Here is a 21809-nt window from a genome sequence, read left to right on the forward strand (position 1 = left end):
AATTTTTAAAAAAACTTTGTGTTCCAAATTCTCTTCCTCCCTCTCCCCTGCAATCTCCCCCCCCCCCCCGCACCCCCCCAGAACTCAAGGAATTCAATATAAGCTATCCATGAGCAGTCATGCAAAACATTACCCAGGTTGTGAAAGAAAACAGACAAAAACAAAACTTCAGATAAAGGAACTAACAAAAAAATTATCTTTCAGTCTGTATTCAGATACCATCAGTTCTCTCTCCATAGATGGATTGCCTTTTTCATAAGACCTTCAGAGTTGTCTTGGACCATTGCATTGCTGAAAATAACCAAGTTATTCACAGTAGATCATCTCACAATATTGCTGTTATTTTGTATACAGGACATTTTACTTGGCATTAGTCCATGCAGGTCCTTCCAGGTCTTTCTGATACCATCCTGCTCATCTTTTTTTTTTTTAATAGTAAACTACATTTATATAGTACTTTAAAGGGAGAGGTAGAATGGGGTGAAGTCTCATGTGAAAGAAGCAGGAAAGGGTTTATGGAGTGGGGAGAGAGATGAAGGAGGAATGGGGCCGTGAATGAGCCCTCCACTCATCAGAATTGGCTCAGAGACCTGACTCTCATCAGAGTGGGCTCAAGGGGGGAATAACATACACACTCAATTGGGTGGAGTAATCTATCTAACTCTGCAGGAAAGTAGGAGGGGAGGGGTGAAAGAAGGGAAGGCCGATTGGGGGAGGGGGCAGTCAGAAGCACATCCCCTCTGAGGAGCAATAGGGTGAAAGAAGATAGATAATAAATATCATGGGGAGGGAATAGGGTGAAGGGAAACAATTAACAACAGTCATTGCACAGAAAATTTTGGAGCAGAGGCAAGAGTAATGTAAGCTGATGAAGATGAGCAGTACCATTTTTAAACCTATCCCCAGAAGCACCCCGGGGAACATGGAGGCCTCACTTTGCTCTTCTGCCCTGCCCATCCTTCATTGAATGAGCAGCTCGTTCTAGGCCAACTCTACATGACATACAAACTGTTCTGAGCCTGGCTAGACTCAGTTCAGGTCCTTGGTAGTTGGTGTTTGATATTAGAACAGTTTGAGATGTTTGTTGGTCACTCAGCAGTCGGCAGGATAAGGATATTCAGTGGAGATGTGCACTGAGGACACCCTGAGTTGATTAAGTTGAGAGAAGCTCCCTAGCCCGGTTTGTCCATTGTGGTAGAACCTGCCTGATGTCTTCCTCCATTCTGCTGCTTCCACACCTCCCCTCTTGTGTCATCACTCTCCACACTGTCCTCTGAGCTTCACTTACCTGTGTATTGAGACATAAGATAATGGCTACTAGTTATTCAGAGTCTCTCAACAAGTTCAGTCTTTTCCATGTGTTCCCCCCGCCCCCAGTCTCTCTCTGTCTCACACAAGCACGCACACACACACACACACACACATGCACGCGTGAACAGTTTCATAATGTGTGTTCATGAATACTTGGCCTCCTGGTTAACCATCACTCTACCTTAAATACCCACAGGGGTCCTCATGCCTTAGATCTCTCCATATTACTACTCTTCTTCCTCTACTACTACTACTTGTACTATCAGCTAGTGTTTATGTAGTGCTGTAAGGTTTGCAAAATTCTTTACAAATATTATCTCATTTTGTCCTCGTAACAACTCTGGGGAGGTAAGTGCTATTTTTATCCCCATTTTACAGATGAGTAAACTGAGGCAAATAGAGGCTAAGTGACTTGCCCAGGATTTGACCACAAGTCTTTCTGACTCCAGGTCTAGTGCTCTTTGTGCTGCACCATCTAACTACTATAACCCATACCTATGCAACAGCAATAACAGAAACTCTGAAGTTTCCCTTCATTATAATCTCTTATCTTTCCATTTCTGGCTCTGCCTCACTTTATTCTTTGTCCTCACCCTCAGTCCCTCCATCCCTCCCTCTCTGTTCTCACAATAAACCTTCTTTCCTCTGGCCTCACTGAGCCTCTCTTCAGTCTTGAGCCTTCTCAGAAAGAGGTCACCCAGAGAGAGCTCACTCAGCTTCACTGACTGCATACTTTAAATCTGTTCCCCTCTTCCTTTGCTGTGGTCTTTGAGGAAGAGCTGGCTCTTCTCTGTATGGCTAACCCCTGTAGTGGTGGCCTTGATCTTGCAACTTATGCCCTTGATCATTCCTTCTCTCATCTGCAGCCTCTCCTGGCCACCGGTTCCTTCCTTACTGCCTATAAATATGTCAAATCCGACTCACCCTTTAAAAAACCTCCAGCGAGGACCCCCAAATCCTCTCAACCCACCGTATTCTATGACTCCTCTCAAACTATTCCTCCTGCTTCCACTTTCTCACTGCTCACTCACTTCTTAATCCTTATAATCAGTCAGACTTCTGACCCCACAACTCACCTGAATCTTCTCCGAGGTTCCAAGGTGGTACCTGTTCTCATCCCTCTTGTCAAAACACATCATGAAAATGACCAGTTGTCTCTTGGCTGCTGTGACCTTTTCTCAGGCCTTGTGCTTCTTGACCCTTCTGTAGCCATTCATCCCGATAGCCATCACTTCCTAAATACTGTCTCATCACTTTGCTTCCATGACATCACTTTTTTTAATCTTTTGATGATTTTTTTTACCATAAGCGAGGTTTAATACCTGTAAATCATATAAGCAGACTTTTAAAAAATTTCATTTTCGGGGCAGCTAGGTGGCGCAGTGGATAGAGCACCGGCCCTGGAGTCAGGAGTACCTGAGTTCAAATCCGGCCTCAGACACTTAACACTTACTAGCTGTGTGACCCTGGGCAAGTCACTTAACCCCAATTGCCTCACTTAAAAAAAAAATTCATTTTAAAATATTTCATTTGTTTCACCATACAATGTAAAAACAAAAGAGAACAATATAAATGTATTTAAAAAAAAAACATTTTGTAAACAATTTGGAGAAGAAAAAGGGAAGTACTTATTGAATTAAATTGTTTGATTTCCCATCCTCTTATTTATTTTTTGTTATCGTCTGAATTCAAATCTGCTGACTGTGCATTCATTCCAACTTGAACCTCTGGGGGAATCCTACAAGTCAACCTGTTACCTTTGTGTCCTTGGGGCTCCACAGAACCCCTTGTCTCTTCTCTTTTTGACATCACTTTCACCTCATTCTCCTGATGCCCATCAGACCATTCCTTTTCCTTCTCCTTTGCTGATTTTGTCTCCTCCCCTGAAGACTGTTGTTCCACTCTCCCTTGGTGGCCTTATCTGATCCCGTGATCTCTTTGGGAGAAAGTCATGCCCAGATCTCTTTATCCAGCCATAGTCTTCTCTAAATTTCAGAAGAACTGAACTTCCAAATCTACAACTACCTCCTACTACCTCCAACCTCCTTTCCACAACCTTTGAACTCAGCATGTCCCAAATGGGACTCATCATTGTCCTTTCTCCATTACTCCTGTTCCAAACATCCCTGTTTCTGTCAAGGACACTATTCACTCACCTCTATCCTATACTCACCTATTTTTATAACCTTGGAGTCATCCTTGATTCTTCTAACTCTTTCAACCCATACCTTTTTATCTCCTCCTTTGGCAATAGGTCTCCCTACTGCCTTTCCTCTCTCCTCTTTAATTCATTACAACACAACTGCTAAAATAATCTTCCTGAGCCTTCATGATGTCACACTCCTGCTTAAGAACCTTCAGTGGTTCTGTATTGCCTCCAGGGTAAAATACAAAGACCTTACCCTGGCATCTCAGGACTTCCACTGTCTGGCCTCAACCTTCCTTTACAACGTCTTCTTACATTACTTGCACACATGCATTCCACATTCCAGTTGACCTGTGTGAACTGCTCATTGCTTCTGGAACTTTGTATTCAACCTCCCATTTGTACAAGGTATCCCCCATGCCTAGAATGTACTCATGTCTCACCAGCTGTTGCATAGGTTTTTTGAAGGGAAGTAGGAAGATAGGGCTGGAAAAGGGAGAATGAACACAGATTTTGTAGGACCTTGGTTATAAAACCAAGAAATTTGCATTTTCTTCATCAGAGATTGAGGAACCTCTTTAAGATTTTTAACCAAATAATGACTAAATTGCAGAAGTTCATCAGAAAGGTTAATGTAAGCTGTGGAGTATGAAATGGGTTAGAGAAGATGAGGCTGGAGTCAGGGAGACCAGTTTTTGCAATCATTAGAATTGGTGGAGGCTCTTAGACTAGTGTGGTGGTCATGGAACCTTGAAGGAGAGTACAGTGGCAATAGGTAGGCTTGCTAGGGGTTGGGGGTAGCTAAGTATATGTGTGAGGAAAGGGAAAGGTTTTGGCAAGGATCCTAATCTGAGTGTGGAGAAGTGTACTGCCATTGACAGTAAATGTAATTTAGGAGAAAGGAATAGATTGTGCAGATGGAGAGCTAGTGAATCCAGTGTGTGTTGAGTTTGAGGTGCTGTTGGGACACCCTGGTGGAGGAGATAGAGCTCTCTGGAGAAAAGACTAGATTGGGAATCATTCCCATCGAGGTAAGTGTTGAAATCTTGGGAGTCAGTGATGGATATAGGCTAGCCATTGGGAAATGCTCACCTTAAGGTGATGGGAGCAGAAAGATGTCAGAGAAAAGTAACTAAGAGACAGAAGAGCCCAGGTGCATCCAATAGGAGGCAGCATTGGCTCTTAAGTTCAAGGACCTGAATTCAAATACTCCCACTGAGGTTTATTACCTGTGACTTTTAAGCCTTGGGTTTCACTTTCCTCATCTCTGAAATGAAGCTGTTGGAATTCCAGCTTCAGGTCTATGTGCCTGTGGCTCTATGAAGTCAAGGGTAATGAGCCTGAGAAAAGGCTATTGAATCTGGCGCTGAGGAGGTCACAGGTGGCATCTGAATGGAAGCCAAATTAGAAGGTGCCGAGGAGGGAGTGGGACTAAGAAAGTCATAGCGCCATTCTTTCCAGAAATGGGAGAGAGAAAGCCCTTGAAGGGACTTCAGAGGTCACTGAACTCAACTCCCTCATTCAGCTATGGAAACCAAGGCCAAGAGGGGCTAAGTGATTTGCTTGAAGTCACACAGAGAGTAAGTGGCCAAACCAGGTCCCGTGACTCTTCAGTTCACTGCCCCTTGACACTGCATCACAAAGATAGATGATAAACCACTTAGGGGGATGGCAGGTTGTAGGAGAGCTGTATCAGGAAGATATTTATTTACTCCTTGGGTCTCATTTCTTCAATCTGAGTATGTCTGGATAAAATGTATCTAACATAAACAGAGACTTCTGCTTTTGACAGGTCTCTGAACACTGGAGTTGCTATTGGTCAAAATGATGCCAATTTTTATTTAAAAATTTTAGATAGTGAAGAGGAATCTGTGTTGTCAGGTTACCTCAGATGGAGGATAAAAAGATTATTGCAAAATAAGTTTTTAATTGCAATGTTTAAAAGTTAAAATGATTATATAAAGAAAATACAAAGTTGCACATTCTTTGAAACCAGGTTGTTGTTTTTTTTCTTTCCAAGACAGTCCCCCTAAAACTGCTTATTTTTAATTCAACCCTCAAATCATATTAGAAATGAAGCTTCTTGCTGAAGGGCTGGTGAAAATCCAGTGACATTTTATTCAAATGTCAGGATGTCCTGGCTGTGTTCCATACTGGTCATATCACTCTGCCCACCTGAGTTTCCCCTGAAGGATCAGTTGGAGATGAAATCCTTTAACTCCTGTATTAAATAACAGTTCATTGTTGCTTCATGCTGTCAAACACAAGCTAAGTACAATCCCTGGGGCGATCACGAAGTTTTTATGTTGGTTTCAGTTTGATAAATGTTTTGGGCACTGGGATGTGGATTGGCAACATAAGAATGCAAGGATGCTAATGCCATGTTTTGACAGAGGAGGGAAAGCCTGTAACTGGATACAAGGCTACTTCAGCCATGTCAGAACTGATTTCATGCTTCTGAAATGCAGAAGTTGCCAGGAGCAGGAAAACAGTCGACAATATGTAGGCTTCACGTCATCCTCATCAGGAACAAACTGTCTCCTTTGGAGGAAGCATCCTCGTTGCAGAGCTGAAGCCCCAGGCAATTGGGGGAGTTACTGAAAAAGGCTCCCAGGTCACCTTTGGCCCTCCCCCACTCTGAAAGCGAAAGGAATCCTACACACACACACACACACACACACCATGGAGCTAGTTTTCATCACATCGGCACACGGCTGCTAAATACTTCAGACTCCTAAAAGCAGTGAAGCAGGGGTTAGCCTCTATCAGTTTCTGCTGGCTCTTCCTCCCCCCTGGAAAGCACTCCTCTTTTGTCTCCCCCTCTTGGACATCTCTGGCTTCTTCTGAGACTTGGTGTAAAAGCCCCCTTCAGTAGGAAGCCTTTCTTGGTTCCTTTCCTCCCACCCCCCAACTTCTAGTGCCTTCTCCCCCAAGATTACTGTGTGTGTGTGTGTGTACACGTGCACACATATGTATTTATGTACATGTCTCCTCATTACAATATAAGCTCCTTGAGTGCAAGGACTACTTTTATTCCTTCTTTGTGTCTCCAGTGCTTAGCACAGTACCAGGTACATAGAAAGCACTTAATGAAAGCCAGTTGATTGGTAGACTCCTGTTTCTTTTTTGTTGTTGCTTCTTTTTTTCTTTTGCAGGGCAATGAGGGTTAAATGACTTGCCCAGGGTTACACAGCTAGTAAGTGTCAAGTGTCTGAGGCTGGATTTGAACTCGGGTCCTCCTGACTCCAGGGCTGGTGCTTTATCCACTATGCCACCTAGCTGCCCCTTGACTCATGTTTCTAACAATACCTTTTAAGCTGTTGTAGAGCTATATCTTCTTCAGAATCCATATGAGCAATGCCCCGACAGGCCTGCCCCTGCTAATGACACCAGCCATAAGAGTGTTAGCTTTGGATCTTAGCAAAGCCAAATGTAGTCAGGCATGGCTTATTTTTTTCCTCTTTTATGGAAGGCCTTGGAAGTCTGAATTTATAACTTCATAATTTCACTGTTGCTATGACAACCTATACATTATGTGACTGTAGAAATCGAAAGCCTTGCAGATAATAATCTGGGTCAGTACATTTTTCCCTGAAGCCTCAGACATCTTCCCTTTCACTTGGGTAGCAGTAAGTATCAGACTGAATTGTTCCTGTCTTTTAAAGAGCATGTGCATCTGTGACTCCTAGTACAGAATGACCCGGGAATGAATGAATGAAGTAGAAAACAGTTTCAGAACTTTGCTTCCTTAATATACTTTCAATTCTCTTATTTTGCAGAGTCGAGTAAAGAACAGTTTGCACACACAAACATCGCAGAAGAGTTAGTAAAACTCTTCAAGAAGCAGGGAGAACATGATAAAAAGGAGATGATTTTTGAAGTTTTGGCTCCTTTGGCAGAAAACGGTGAGGAAATCGATGGCCCTTCCTCAGTGATCATTGTCTTTTTCAGGGTCTCTCTTAAATTCTGGTTAAGTAGCCAGCAATTTTAAGGCTGTATTTATATCTTGATTTATTTCCCACTTACCATATTACTAACATCAGTTCAGGGTCAGAAAGTGATAGTAGGCATATTTGATTCCAAATATTCATTTTTTATTTTAGGTTAGACCCCTGGGGACTGAAAAGGTTAAGGGACTTGCCCAAGGTCAAACCTGCAAAGCAGCAGAGCTAAGATTTAAACCCAGATCCTCTGGTACCAAATGCAGAGTTTACTACATGCCCTCTCTCTTTGATGTGGTCTGTGTTAGCTATTTGAGAGCACCGTGTATGCTGAATAAACAGAGCAGACGATTTAGACCTTTTTCATCAGCTTTCCTATGTCCCATTCATCTTTCAGTCCGTGCCACAACAAATCTGTACTTTGAGTGGTCACATAGTGAGTAAGAAAAATTCACAAGGTCTTCCCAAGCTGGAAGGGACCTGAGGTTTTTAATCTGATCCAAATCACTCATTATCTGTAACTGTTGGTCTTCTGATAGAATATATGCTCCCTGAGAGCAGGGACGATTTTGTTTTGTTTTTGCTCTTATCTCCTAGCACTTTGCACAATGCCCTGCACATAGCGGGCAAATATTAATTTTTCAGGGAATTAAAATTGTGACAAGGGATTCAGAATGTCCTTGTGATTCTTTCCAAATTGTGTTCATCAAGAATGCTCTGATCTCTTCTGTGATTATTCCCATTCACTTTGATAATACAGAATAGATCAGCTGATATACCAGCATGAGGACCCTTCAGACCCAGAAACAACTCTGTTGTCATTGCAAGTGAAAATGAGTTTCTTTATTGGGTTTGACCTATGCACCTAAAGAACAGCACAAGAAAAGAACACTTGCAAAGAAAAATGCTATCTAACTGATTTTTTCCCCTGGATTTGAATTTCATACATAAGTATTACATTTAACATTTCCTAGAATATTTCAGAATCATGACATTTTTACTTCTTTGTCATCATCTTCTCCTGGCCTGTTTTACTGCTCTGCAGTGGACTGCAGCCTTTGCCTATTTGTTAGGGTTGCTGCCTGCATATCTGGGAACCTGTAACACATTACTTCTTGTGTCACAGCCAACTCTACCTGCAGTCCTTCAGTGTCTACGTAAGGCAGAAGGCGGTCCAACCACCACTCTAAAAAAAAACGTGCACAACCCGTGTATTCTAGATTTTATTTCAGAAAGACCTCTTCCATCACAGTTTTTAATTCAAGTCAAAGCACATTTACAGTCCAGTGTTCTGTAACCAAGGAAACGCCCTACTTTCTGTGTTACTCGGTGCAAATGCACCTATTTAAAAATTATCCTGGTTGAACATTCTCTGTCTTTTTACATGAACTTTGTGGGGTCAGCGATTTAGGGGCAGGAAAATACCGAGGTTTTGTACCAGCAACTAACCAGGTAGGTGGCCGTGAAAATCATTAATAACTGTTCCCTGTTCGTGATTTTCCTTAGTCATGGTCTTGGTGTTAGGGAGGGAGAGCAGCGTTGTCCTGCACCATGGAATAGCTGTATTCTGCGCCTCTAAAGACCCACCTCCCCAACTAATCCCGGTGACTCGAAAAACTCTTAGCCAAATCAACAGAAACACTTTTGTTTCTTTTGAAAGGGTGTGACAGAGGTTATGTATAGGTTGAATTGAGTATCATGGGCGAATGATTAATTCACTGAGAGAACACAGATGCAGGCATTGTCGAATTAATAGCGTTTGATTCAACAAATATAAAGTGCCGACTCGATGCTCCTGGAGCTTACTGCCCTGTTGGGGGTGGGGGGACGTTCTCACAAGTTTATTTCAGCCATTATTTATTCAATCACCCATCATGTGCCAGACAAACATGGAGAACAGTTCATATCCTCAAGGAAGCTCCAGTCTGCTGAGAGGATACAGCGTATAAACAGATAAGTGCAAGCTAAGAGGGGCAGAGATAGCAAGATCCTGAATGGTGAAATTCTGACCATGACGGGGGATGATAACTCAGGTCCAGTGGCAGAAGAACCGAAATTACGGGGGCGAGCTTTACCCCTTATCTTCCCCACCAGTTCTAGTCCTTCCAGAATGTTCCCTGAATGCCACCTAGCACTCCCTCTCTTCCCTCTCCCTCACCTCTTCCTCTGGCCCAGGACCACCTAGATCTCATGCAGGTTTGTGCAGGCTGGTTTTTTGTTTGTTTGTTTGTTTGTTGTTGTTGTTTTTGGCGAGGCAAAGAGGCTTAAGTGAGTTGCCCAGGGTCTCACAGCTAGTAAGTGTCAAGTGTCTGAGGCCAGATTTGAACTTATGTCCTCCTGAATCCAGGACCAGTGCTTTATCCACTGCGCCACCTAGCTGCCCCCAATGCAGGCTGCTTTTTGCTTTAAAGCAAAAACGTGACCCTTGACCCTTCCTACTTCTCCCTCAGTCTGACTTCACTTAACTTTTCTGCCCAGTCTTTATCCTGTTGTCAGCACTTAGAATCATTTCCTCTTTTCTGTGCTGGGATTCCTTCCCCCTTTATTTGCTAAGCCTTAATTCCTATCAAACACCTTCCTTAGGAAGCTATTCCCAAGTAGCTGACTAATACCAGAAGAAGTTAGGAATGCTGTTGTGTGTCACATCCTCCCCCCAGTCCAATGCCAGTCAGTAAACTTTGATCAAGCCCCATCCTATGTAAAGGTAAAAGACAAGTTTCTGCTCTTAAGGAGTTCACACTCTAATGGGGGAGACAGCTGAGCGCAAACAAGCTGCAGATGGGATAAGCTGGAGTGGAGGCCCTCCTGTGTCTGGTAGACTGTAGCCTATATATTTGTATATCCATGGCCCAGCATGGACCTGGCACATAGGAGGTGCTCAGTGAATGTTTGACTGATTCATTGTTTGCTGGAAGAATACCTGGCAGCAAAATCTGCATATCCTTGTAGGGATTATCATTGCCCAGTCTGCAAGAAAAACCCACTGAGGCAGAGCTCAGAGCCAGTGGCATTTTAGAAAGGGGTCCGTGGTGCCCTGTAATGAAATGGACCCCAGATCTTCCTCATGATCTGAGCTGGTCCCCAGGACCTTGCTTTCTTAGAGTTTGGTACCCAGACGTGCAAAAGAGGCATGGCTAAATACTGAATCTCATCAGCAAGGGTGGTCACGGGTTGGGTGAAGCATGGGGCTTCTCCACTGACTAAGTGGTCATAAGATGGTCACAAGCTCATGCCGGACAAGAAAGAATGGTCTGGAGGTACAGAAATAAGTTGGAGGACTTTCCCAAGCATCAAGGCATCCCAGCCATGCTGGGTTTGGACATGATATTTGAGTCAGACTGGATGGAGATATTTTTGTCAGCATTCTTGTGCTTATATGAAAGTGAGCCTCATAACTCGATAAACAAGTAGTGAATATTACATTAAAGTTTGAAGCCTTTTATAAAGGCCTACTATAAGAACTTATCTAATTATATTATCATATGATTTATGCAAAATACCAACTGATTAATACTGATTGACATAGAGTAGGGGTCCAAATGAATCATTTTGTGGATTGTTCTAAATTGAATTTTACAGATAGTGATTTCCTTTTTATAGTTTCTTTAAAACAGTAAAAACTGCAAAATTATATCCATTTGCTACTATAATGTAGGTTGCTTTTTTATTCTACTCTATATAGAATGATTTTAAGGAGTTAAATTATCCTTTTGAAAACCGTAAGTGTTTACAGGTATCATACTTTCTGAATAATAGAGGTAAATCATTACACGTATTCAATCCTGGAAAAAGTGGTACGAGATGCTAAGTCACCTTGAGCTAAGCTAGAACATACACACATTTTTAAAAAGAAAAACATGGAGGGAATTTTGTTGCTATTTCCTGTTCTTCTTGGGGTTCTTTAAATCTACTAAGCAGGCCCATTATCAACCATGTAATTGCTAGATTTCCCTTTTTTTCCCCTAAGGCAGCTGGGTGGCACAGTGGATAGAGCACTGGGCCTGGAGTCAGGAAGACCTAAGTTCAAATCCAACCTCAAACACTAGCTGTGTGACCCTGGGCAAGTCTGTTTAACTTCAGTCTGCCTCAGTTTCCTCATCTGTAAAATGAAGGTATTAATAACAGCACCTATCTTCTAGGGTGGTTGTGAGGATAAAACAAGGCTATATTTGTAAAGCAAATATTTTTGCAGACCTTTTGCAACCCTTAAAGTGCTGGATGAATGCTAGCTACTATTTTTAAATGACTGGGCTCTTGCCTCAGCTCGGCCTCTCTTGAGGTTGAGACCCATATTCGACCTCAAACACGGAACCCTTCTCGCCTTCCCCTCTGAAGTCTGTGGTCTCCTTCAGAATTGGTCCAAGCTCTCTTCTATGAGTATCCTTCCCTCTCTCTCCCCCACCAGTTGCTAGTGCCTTTCCCCAGGCCCCCTTGCCAAGACTGCCCCGTATTTTATATTTTTTCTATCTACCCAGCACTTCCCCATTAGAATATAAGCTTCTGGCGAACAAAGACTGCTGCACCAACCCCTGGCGCAGTATCTGTCACGATAAGACCTAGCATTTATATAGTGTTGCAAAGCATTTTACATGTTACCTCTTTTGAGCCTTACCACAGCCCTTCGAGGTAGGTACTATGATTATCCCAGTCTTACAAATGAGGAAACCAAAGCACAGATGGAATAAGTGCCTTACCCAGGGTCACATAGCTAATTAGTGTCTGAGGCAGGATTTGAACTCAGATCTTGTCTTACAAATCAGGAAACCAAAGTACAGATGGAATAAGTGCCTTACTCAGGGCCATATAGCTAGTTAATGTCCAAGGCAGGATTTGAACTCTGATCTTCCCAACTCAAAGTCCAGTACTTTATTTGTTTGTTTTTTGCGGGGCAGTGGGGGTTAAGTGACTTGCCCAGGGTCACACAGCTAATAAGTGTCAAGTGTCCGAGGCCGGATTTGAACTCACCTGAATCCAGGGCTGGTGCTTTATCCACTGTGCTATCTAGCCGCCCCCTAAGTCCAGCACTTTATCTACTGCATTCCCTAGCTAGCTAGCTCCCAGCCACGAGGCACTTAATAGGAGCTTACAGATTAATTGATTGACTCATCGTGTTTCTCAGATGTTATTAAGTTGCAGCTGGTTGATGCAGGCCTAGTCGAATGCCTCCTAGAGGTTGTTCAACAGACGGTGGACGGTGAGAGAGAAGAGGATATTGCTGAGCTGAAGACGGCCTCAGATCTGATGGTGTTACTCCTTCTCGGAGGTGAGTTAGAAGCATTCTTATGAGAGCTTTACTTGATTTTTGTCCTGTGGTATTTATGAAACATACCATCCTCTTGTACTGGTTTCTGTAGAAAATCTGATGGCTTAGACGCTCCCTTAAACTAACCGCTTTCCACTTGTTTAATTGTGTGTGTGCAGATGAGTCCATGCAGAAACTGTTTGAAGGAGGCAAAGGCAGCGTGTTCCAAAGGGTCCTTTCTTGGGTTCCCTCCAATAACCATCAGTTACAGCTCGCAGGAGCTTTGGCTATTGCGAATTTTGCCAGGAACGGTGAGTCGATGAATTCTTTTTTTAAATTCCCATTTGTCGAGGATCTGCACTGTCACAAGGAGTCTCACAACTGCCACGAAATCTGACATTCTTGAGGAAAGACCCAACGTTTCTATGCAGTGTTGGAAAATCACTGACTTCCCCTTGGGAACCAGGATGTTAAGACTTCCCATATCCCGAGGACACCCTGGATAGATGGTTTGCCTTTATCGCTATAAGAGGCTCTCTGGGGGCAGCTAGGTGGTGCAGTGAATAAAGCACTGGCCTTGGATTCAGGAGGACCTGAGTTCAAATCCAGCCTCAGACACTTGACACTTAACTAGCTGTGTGACCCTGGGCAAGTCACTTAACCCTCATTGCCCTGCCCAAAAAAACAAACCAAAAAAAAAAAATTAAAAAAAAAAAGAGGCTCTCTGATTCAGGGGAAATACTCCTTTGGCTGATGGCTTTTCATTTGGATTTGGGAATCCCCAATATTCAGAGCAAAGTCCTCTTTCAGATGTTAAACTCCCAGATTTGCAAATCACCTGAATTGAAGTATTGTTTTCCATGTATACTACTCAGTTCCTTTTCTTGCGCCCATCAAGCCAGTTCTCTGGCTTGGGTAGTGTTTAACAGTAGCTTGGAGACACCAGTTATTTATGCTTATTTCTAAGAACTGACATGTATGTGGTGCTTTAAGAATTACAGAGCATTGAAAAATACCTCATTGGATCCTTAACAGCAACGCTGGGAAGTAGGTGCTGTTATTAACCTCATTTTATAGATGAGGAAGCTGAGGTAGACAGAGGTTAAATAACTCACCCAGGACCACGCATCTCGTGTCTGAGGCAGGATTTGAACTCGGGTCTTCCTGGTCCCAGGTCTAGCACTCTGTTGACTACATCAACTGGCTGCCCAAGGACCTGTTAAACTTGTCGTGAGCCAGGTTTTTTTGTGCTGTCTTTAGGAAATTTGGGGGGAGGGTTGAGGTTTACTTCTGGTTTTACTCCAGGTAAGGGGTGCGATGTCGGTGATGTATTCCATTCTTATTTCCCCACTTTGGTGGGGTGGTCACGATAGCAGGTATGTGAACTCCACTGGGATACGAAACAATATAACACTCTCCTTTTGTTCAGATGGAAATTGCATCCATATGGTAGACAATGGAATTGTGCAAAAACTTATGGAGCTGTTAGACAGGCACGTGGAGGACGGAAACGTCACTGTTCAGCATGCGGCCCTGAGCGCCCTCAGAAACTTGGCAATACCAGGTAAGCCTCAGGCTTAAGAAGGCCTTTCCTGAGCAATTACTGCTCGTGATGGATTGGCCCGCCTGCCTGGAGAAAATGCTTCTTGCTATCCTTATTATGCACACAGGGAAACTGAGGCATTCATGTGACGTGACTTCCCTCAGACCTGTTCTGTGGAACACGTGTGTGTGTGTGTGTGTGTGTGTGTGTGTGTGTGTGTGTGTGTGCTGGCCAAGCTTCTGTTGCAATCCCCATACCTCTTCCAATTGAATTTAACCTTCCCTCTCATTCACTATCTTCCCCCCCCACCAAGATCCAGTCTTGTTGATTCCAGCTCCACCACATTGTTTACTTCTGACCCCATCTGTCCACTGACTTGACTACATTTTCATCAGTCTTCCCTCATCGGCTCCTAATGTTCTCCCTGCTTCTTCTTCTCTTCCCTTCAATCTGCTCTCCACATTGCTCCCAAGATAATCTTCCTAGAGCACAGCTCTGACTGTTATTCATCTGCTCAGAAATGTTTAGTGCCCCTGTCCTACAGGATAAAGAGGAATCTTTTCAGGCTGGTATTTAAAGCCCTTCACAGTCCAGTTCTAACCTAGCTTTCCAGCTTTACTTTATAATAGTCCCCTCCTCCCACCCTACATGCCAGCTAAGGCTGCCTCCTATAGCTGGCCCATCCAATGGGCCTGGTATCCATGCCTTCAGACTGTCTGCCAAGCTTGTCCTCTTCCCCCAGCCCTTTAGAATCCTTATCTTCCTTCAAGTGCCAGGGAGGCCTTTTCTGATTCACCTTGTTGTTAATACTTCTTCCCTCTTCAGATGACCTTGCATTTTACTTCTCTGTGTACATGCCATATCTCTCCCAGTAAGATGTGAGCTCCTTTAGGGCATGGCCTGTTCTGTTTTTGTCTTTGTATCCCCTGTCCTCCCAAGTTTAGGACAGTGCTGTGTACCCCCTTCATAAAGGCATATTGAGTTGACTTATACAAATGCTGTACCTTGATATTGTGCTCTCGTTATAAGTTGTGGTGACATCTTACAGAGACAGGAGCTAGGGGGAAGCTATATTCATTTCCCACAGGGTTTGCTCTTTGATAGCATCCTTACTTGAAGAAAAATAGTTAGGGTGTTACAAAAATAATGGGTTTTTACCAACTCTTTACATAATGGGCACCCAACCTTTGAAAAATCACTTTATGAGTCCTTGAGAGGAAGAGCCCACCAGTAGGGGTGCCTGGCGTAGGTATGGCATTCTTGGGGTGGGTGAAGCTCTCGTGTCATCTTTGTTGGGGTTGCACCCAAGAGTATCCCCCACTGTTCTGACCCAGGTTAGATAGGGAGATAGGAAGATCGAGTCTCAAGAAAAGAAACAAGAAATCAAGGGGGGAAATCACTATGCCACTGTCCTTTGGGATCAAAGAATTTCTAGCTACCAAGTTTATGAGTTTTAAATTTGGGGAGGAAACTCTTTCTGGCGGTACAGATTGACAACTATTCTTTTTTAAAAATCTTTAGTTCTTATTATGAAGTTATTCATTAACAAACAGAAACATCCCCCCACCCCCACCCCAGAAAACCTCAAAGAACCAAAAAAAGAAAAGAGAGAATTATGTATAAAACCATGAGCTTCTGTTAGGTGCAGTTGTTTTATTATTTTTTTTAATACATATTATACCAAACAGTAACAAAATTGCCCAGTTTGTGTCTCCTTCTGAACTAGTTTTCTTCTGTGTATTTTCTAATGTTTCATTGATAGTCTTTTCCTTCTTTATTTTTCTGCTCACTATCCATTAAATCATTCCCCATTAGCTAGAACAGAACTTCTTAAACTTTTTCCACTTGTGACCCCTTTACACCCAAGAAATTTTTATGCGACCTTGGGTATATGGGTATATAAAATAGGTATATGTAACATTTTACTGCTGCCCAATTTTGTGTGTGTGTATGTGTGTGTGTGATGTGAAGTTTATTACATCTTTAAACTATCTTTATACACTCCTCTTCTATATCACAGGTAACCAACATTGTTGCACTTCCCTCTGTATAGCTTATTTTTCTTCTTCAAAGTCGGTTGGCTTCTTCCTCTTTGACTTCTCAAACTCCTGGGTTCCCCAGGTATAGAGGAAGTAAAAGCCTATAAATGAGGGGAGGGGCGACCCACAGAATGGGGTCCTGTGTCCTGCGTAACATATTCAGGATGCCCTTCGTGAAGTAGCTGGGGAAGGCTTTCTGCTCCAACGGGGACAGGCTGTAGGAAATGATGTGCCTCACCTGGATCAGGTTCCCAAACTCGTGGCCCATGTTCGCAGCGCCTTCGGTCCCTCTGTCAGGGCACTTCGTCCTCCAAAAGCTGCTGCCCAATTTCTTTGCCCCCCCCCCCTCCCCATATGGGGTTGTAACCCACAGTTTCAGAAACTTTGAGCTAGAAGACTTCCCCTGTAACAAATAACTATAATCCAGCAAACAGCATTCTCCCTGTCTGAAAAGGTAGGTCTTGACTTGCCCTTCTAGTCTGTTAGCTCTTTGCCAAGAAGTAAAAGGTGTGTTTCGTCCTTGTTCCTCTGAAGTTATCAATGGTAATAGTAGCAACTGTTCTGCAGACAATTTAGTCATAGAGAGTTTCTTGGGGGTTAAGTGCTTTGACCAAAATTGTTTGTTTGTTTGTATTTTAAGTATACTTTAATATTTCAGTGTGAGAAGTCATATTTACTCAGTTTGACTTCTTTTTTCTTTTAGTATGCTTTCTTATTTTAAATTCTAAAAAGGTATCCAGACATCTTTGGACATGAAAACATTATATATTAATCACGTAGAATCCAAATTCCATTTTTATTAAAGGTTGGGGTTTTTTGTCTTTCTAGTTGTAAATAAAGCTAAGATGTTGTCAGCTGGTGTTGCAGAAGCCGTACTGAAGTTCCTCAAATCTGAGATGCCTCCTGTGCAGTTCAAACTCCTAGGAACATTAAGAATGTTAATAGATGCACAAGGTAAAAAATACTTTTCAACCTAAGTAGCTTTTTTGTGGCTTACTATGAATGCTATTCTACGTTCACATTTTTTATTCTGTAAATTATTTATAAGATTTTATACACATACATTTATAAAAATTGAGTTAAATTTATCAAATGAAAGATAAAGACGATTATCTTAAATAAACTCACCATGCTTGATTATAAATTTGCCTTTGCCTTGGTCATTCCCAGCAGTTATACTGAACTAAAAAAATCAAGTTCTGTTCAGTATTTACTTAATTCCTTTATATAGCTGGGAATCCAGCAGACATTTGTTAAGGGCTAAAATTCTAGCTAAACTGTCTAAAATATCTAATGAGTGGTCGCCAATAAATTATAAGCTTTAGCAAGAGTTAGACTTTTAAGCATTTATTAAGGAGAATAAGAATTTGGTAAAGAGAGAGAAAAAGGCCTAGATTTCTATCTATTAAAGGGAGAGCACATTTCTAGCTCCCTTCTCCACCAGAGTCCAGAGGAAAAGAGAGCGAGACTGAGCGCCAGTCTCTTCCTTCCTCCTCCCACTAGCCCGCGTCACTTCCTGACTCCTGGTCTTGCCCTCAAAGACCTTCCCTTCATGGGCAGAACTCTTCTACAGTAAGTATCCAGCAGGTGGCGTTATTCCAATCGTTACACATTCATTATAAGCAAGTCAGGAAAACGCCCCTCTTTTTATTCTATTCCATGTCCATTTTTACCTTGCTTTCCTTTCTACCTTCATTAAATAGGCTAAGACTTGATAAACCTGCTAAAGTGTTATGGAAAACACAATAAAAAGCTTTCTTTTTACAAGGACCAGCATTTGTGCCCCCCCCCCCCAATGATCTGCAATGCCTCTGATACTTTGGAATGTAGAATTAATAAAACGTTTCCTTAAATGGAATCCTTTTTGCCTCCCTCAGTGCCAGGGTGCCCAGGCACTAAAGGGCTGTGAGTTTTACTGGAAGAAGATGAAGGTATCCATTGTCAGTCTGCATTAAAGGGCCCGTTGTTTGGGAACAGGTCAGATCACCGGGCTGGGTGAAGTGCTCTGAGGTCTCCTTTCATGGAATGGCTTTGTGTTAGGAGCCTGTGCTCACCTCCAGCCTCCTGATATGTGCAGATTGTTTCAGCTGAATCCCTGATGGTGTCTTTCCTTTGTTCTCTGCCTTCTTTTCCTACAGTAGAAGCTGCTGAACAGTTGGGAAAGAATGTAAAACTAGTGCAGCGTTTGGTGGAATGGTGTGAAGCCAAAGACCATGCCGGCGTCATGGGGGAGTCCAACAGGCTCCTTTCTGCCCTCATCCGACACAGCAAGTCAAAAGTAGGTTGAGAAGGCGGGGCTGCAGAGCGAAGGTGGGGGGGTGGGCGGTGAGGAGCCAGACCCACCTATTCCATAAAGGCCATGTCAGAGGAGGCAGGAGTCGGTTCTTAACATGGTTGTGTGCAACTACTGCTCCTGACAAAGAGATAAAAGAATAACCATCTCTCTGATCATTCTCTGGCAGGAGCTTCAGCATTTCATCTGTCAAGTGTTTAATGCTGTCATCCCAATACTTGTCTTTATGGCTTGGCTTAAAAAAAAATGGCAGCTGGCAAAGCATTTTATGTGTTGTCTTACATGTTGTCATTGTATGCCATGATTTATGATGATTTCCCTCATATCAACCAAAAAACAGTATTAAAGGTAGAGAGATTGCCAGACAGTTGTTCCCTGTGTAAACATCTGGAAACGGCAAAATGCAGACAGAAGAGGATAGGCCATTCCAGCTGGGTTTCTTAGCTCTTTCTTTTTCTGTTACACACACTTTCTGAATGCTTTTGGTTCTTTCATTGCTATTGGCACTTCCTAGAACAAAGGCAAGAGAACAGAGAGAGTCTCAAACTCAAATCCATCAAGTGTTGTCGCTTGTCAGCAACTCTAGCAAAAGAGTCAGCAAAGGAGGTTGAAACTAAAGGCTGATTTGAGGCTGGGGCACATCAGGGAATTTTATCTTTCCTTTTGTCAGTCAACCATGTAGTTCCTGATATGCTGGGTGCTTGAGGGGATGCTCCAGTGAGGGATAGAGGAGCTACACAGGACACAACTAGAAAATGGCAAGGAAACTGAATTACTGGGGCTTTTCTCCCACTGGGCAACCCCAATTTGGAAAGATTGCACATCCCAGCTAGTTTTCAGCCTTTAGTACCTTTTTTTTTTTTTTGCAATTAGTACGTGTTTCCACCAGGTGGCAGACGCTTTAACCTTTGTAGTCTCTGGCCCAGAGTGTTGCCTAACATTAGCATGACTTTTCTAGGCTGCCTTTTTGACTTAAGTACTTAACAAATATTTTCATTCTAATTTATCCTTTTTTTCTACTTACCACTAAATATAGCAAATAAATATTGATCACTACATTCCTGTGGAGGAAGCTCTCCAAGGAAATAAATCCTGAGATTCAAATGGGCACCTTTCTCGCCCGTCCTTCCTATTAGTTGTAGCTCGCAGGTAGTATTTGTCTTTCCCCTAGACTTACACTTAAATCTTCCTTTCTAGCTCATCTTGAATCCTATCTTGGAGCCAGACTCCAGTTCACCAAGTTTGAAGAGTGTTTGATCTCATTGGCTCCATTTGTTACAATTTCTCTCTGTCTCAGCTACAGACAGTCTATACACTGTACTTAAGCTATTAGAATAAGTTAAAGGGACTGCCTTAATATGCCTTTCTAGCATGCCTAATTAGTTACGAAATTCAATTCTCTCTCTGCCTCATTTAGCAGAGAAGAGAGAAAGTAACTACATAGGCTATACCTTACCAAGATTGTAATAAGCCTCCTGGTGACCACTCTGTCCTTCTCCTCCCTTTCATTGCCAGATACAGTAGTCTAGATCTAATGATAATGTGCATCAGTCCAAAAACACTTGATTGATTATGCAATGCCACTACTCTTGTACCTCTCATCTAATACCGACATTGTTTTTTCAGTCACCATTCTTTTACAAAAACACTTTTAAAAAATAATACTTTTATTTTTCCCCAAGTACATGTAAAAACAATTTCAATTTTAATTTGGGGGGGGGGGGCAAGGCAGTGAGGGTTAAGTGACTTGCCCAGGATCACACAGCTAGTAAGTATCAAGTGTCTGAGTTCGGATTGGAACTCAAGTCCTCCTGAATCCAGGGCCGGTGCTTTATCCACTGGGCCACCAAGCTGCCCAACATTAATTTTCCTAAAGTTTTAAGTTCCAAATTCTATCTTCCTTCCTTCTCATCCTCCCTGCCCCCTCCCAGAGATGGTAAACAATCTGATACAGGTTGTACGTGTGCAATGATGTAAGACATGTTTCCATATTAGTCATTTTGTGGAAGAAAATTCAAGCCAAAAGAGAAGGAAAGAAACGAAGGGAGGGAGAGAAAAAGTGAAAAATAGTCTGCTTCGGTTTGTATCCAGACTCTTATCAGTTCTTTCTCTGGAGGTGGAAAGCATTTTTCATCATGAGTTTTTTGGATAGTCTTGCATCATTGTATTGCTGAGAATATCTAAGTCATTCATTGTACAGTGTTGCTGTTACTGTGTAAAATGTTCTCCTGGTTCTGCTCAGTTCATTCGGTATCAGTTCATGTAAGTCTTTCTGAAATCTACCTGCTCATCATTTCTTACAGTGTAGTAGTATTCCGTTACATTCATATAGCACAATTTGTTCAGCCATTCCCCAGTTGATGGGCACTCCCTCAATGTCTACTTCTTAGGCTTCATGATCCCTAGCCCTTTGACCAACCCATTCTTCCCAGATGTTCTCTTCTTCCCTGGCCACCATGGTAACATATTCTCTTCATTCTTCTACCTCTGTCTTCCCTAAGGTTCTGTCCTCAGCCCTATGTTCTCTCTACTCTATTCCTTATCATTCTTATCCTTTTCCTTAGCTTCAGCTATTGTGTCTGTTTGTATGTATGCACCTTAGAACTCTGGATGAGTCAAGGAGGCGGATAAGGAGTGGCTACTCCATCCATACAGGCCAAGAATGAGTGTGGTCAGTTCTAAAACTCTGTACTCTATGTACATGGATATATTAGCATAGTGACGCTAGGCAGGTCACTGGATCTCAAGGTGCTCTGGGCCATTCTTTAAGGTGATAAGTTATAAAGAAGGTGCCACCCTTCTTTAGAGGAAGACGTTCATAACCATAATTATGTACGATACTTTTTTTTTTGGTGGGACAATGAGGGTTAAGTGACTTGCCCAGGGTCACACAGCTAGTAAGTGTCAAGTGTCTAAGGCTGGATTTGAACTCAGGATCTCCTGAATCCAGGGTCAGTGCTTTATCCACTGTGCCACCTAGATGCTCCTGTGCCACATATCTGCCCCACGATTCTTTAACTGTGTCAGTTCTAACCATCACTTCTACTCTTGACTTCTCACTTCTTTTTTTTTTTTTTTTAGTGAGGCAATTGGGGTTAAGTGACTTGCCCAGGGTCACACAGCTAGCAAGTGTTAAGTGTCTGAGGCCGGATTTGAACTCAGGTACTCCTGACTCCAGGGCCGGTGCTCTATCCACTGCGCCATCTAGCCGCTCCCGACTTCTCACTTCTTAAAGTCTTACCATTCATTTTACTTGGGACACCAATTACATTCTCTTCTCAGGGGTTTTCTTCT

General features: G+C 42.7%; 1 protein-coding gene and 1 pseudogene across 4 annotated transcripts in view; one reads left to right on the top strand and one right to left on the bottom strand.

The window, feature by feature from the left end:
• The window catches only part of RAP1GDS1 (Rap1 GTPase-GDP dissociation stimulator 1), a 214137-nt gene that overhangs the window by 164831 nt on the left and 27497 nt on the right, over positions 1-21809 (top strand). For 2 of the 4 annotated variants that reach the window (XM_043972756.1, XM_043972754.1), the window contains 6 exons: positions 7237-7362; positions 12518-12661; positions 12820-12951; positions 14070-14204; positions 17051-17176; positions 18361-18500. In XM_043972756.1, the coding sequence (XP_043828691.1) occupies positions 7237-7362; positions 12518-12661; positions 12820-12951; positions 14070-14204; positions 17051-17176; positions 18361-18500 (803 nt within the window). The remainder of the gene's footprint in view (positions 1-7236; positions 7363-12517; positions 12662-12819; positions 12952-14069; positions 14205-17050; positions 17177-18360; positions 18501-21809) is intronic. The other 2 variants (XM_043972753.1, XM_043972755.1) reach the window with 1 other exon arrangement.
• LOC122732536 lies at positions 16238-16490 on the bottom strand (annotated as a pseudogene).

Source organism: Dromiciops gliroides, chromosome 6 (genome assembly GCF_019393635.1).
Source record: "Dromiciops gliroides isolate mDroGli1 chromosome 6, mDroGli1.pri, whole genome shotgun sequence".
Lineage (NCBI taxonomy): Eukaryota > Metazoa > Chordata > Mammalia > Microbiotheria > Microbiotheriidae > Dromiciops > Dromiciops gliroides.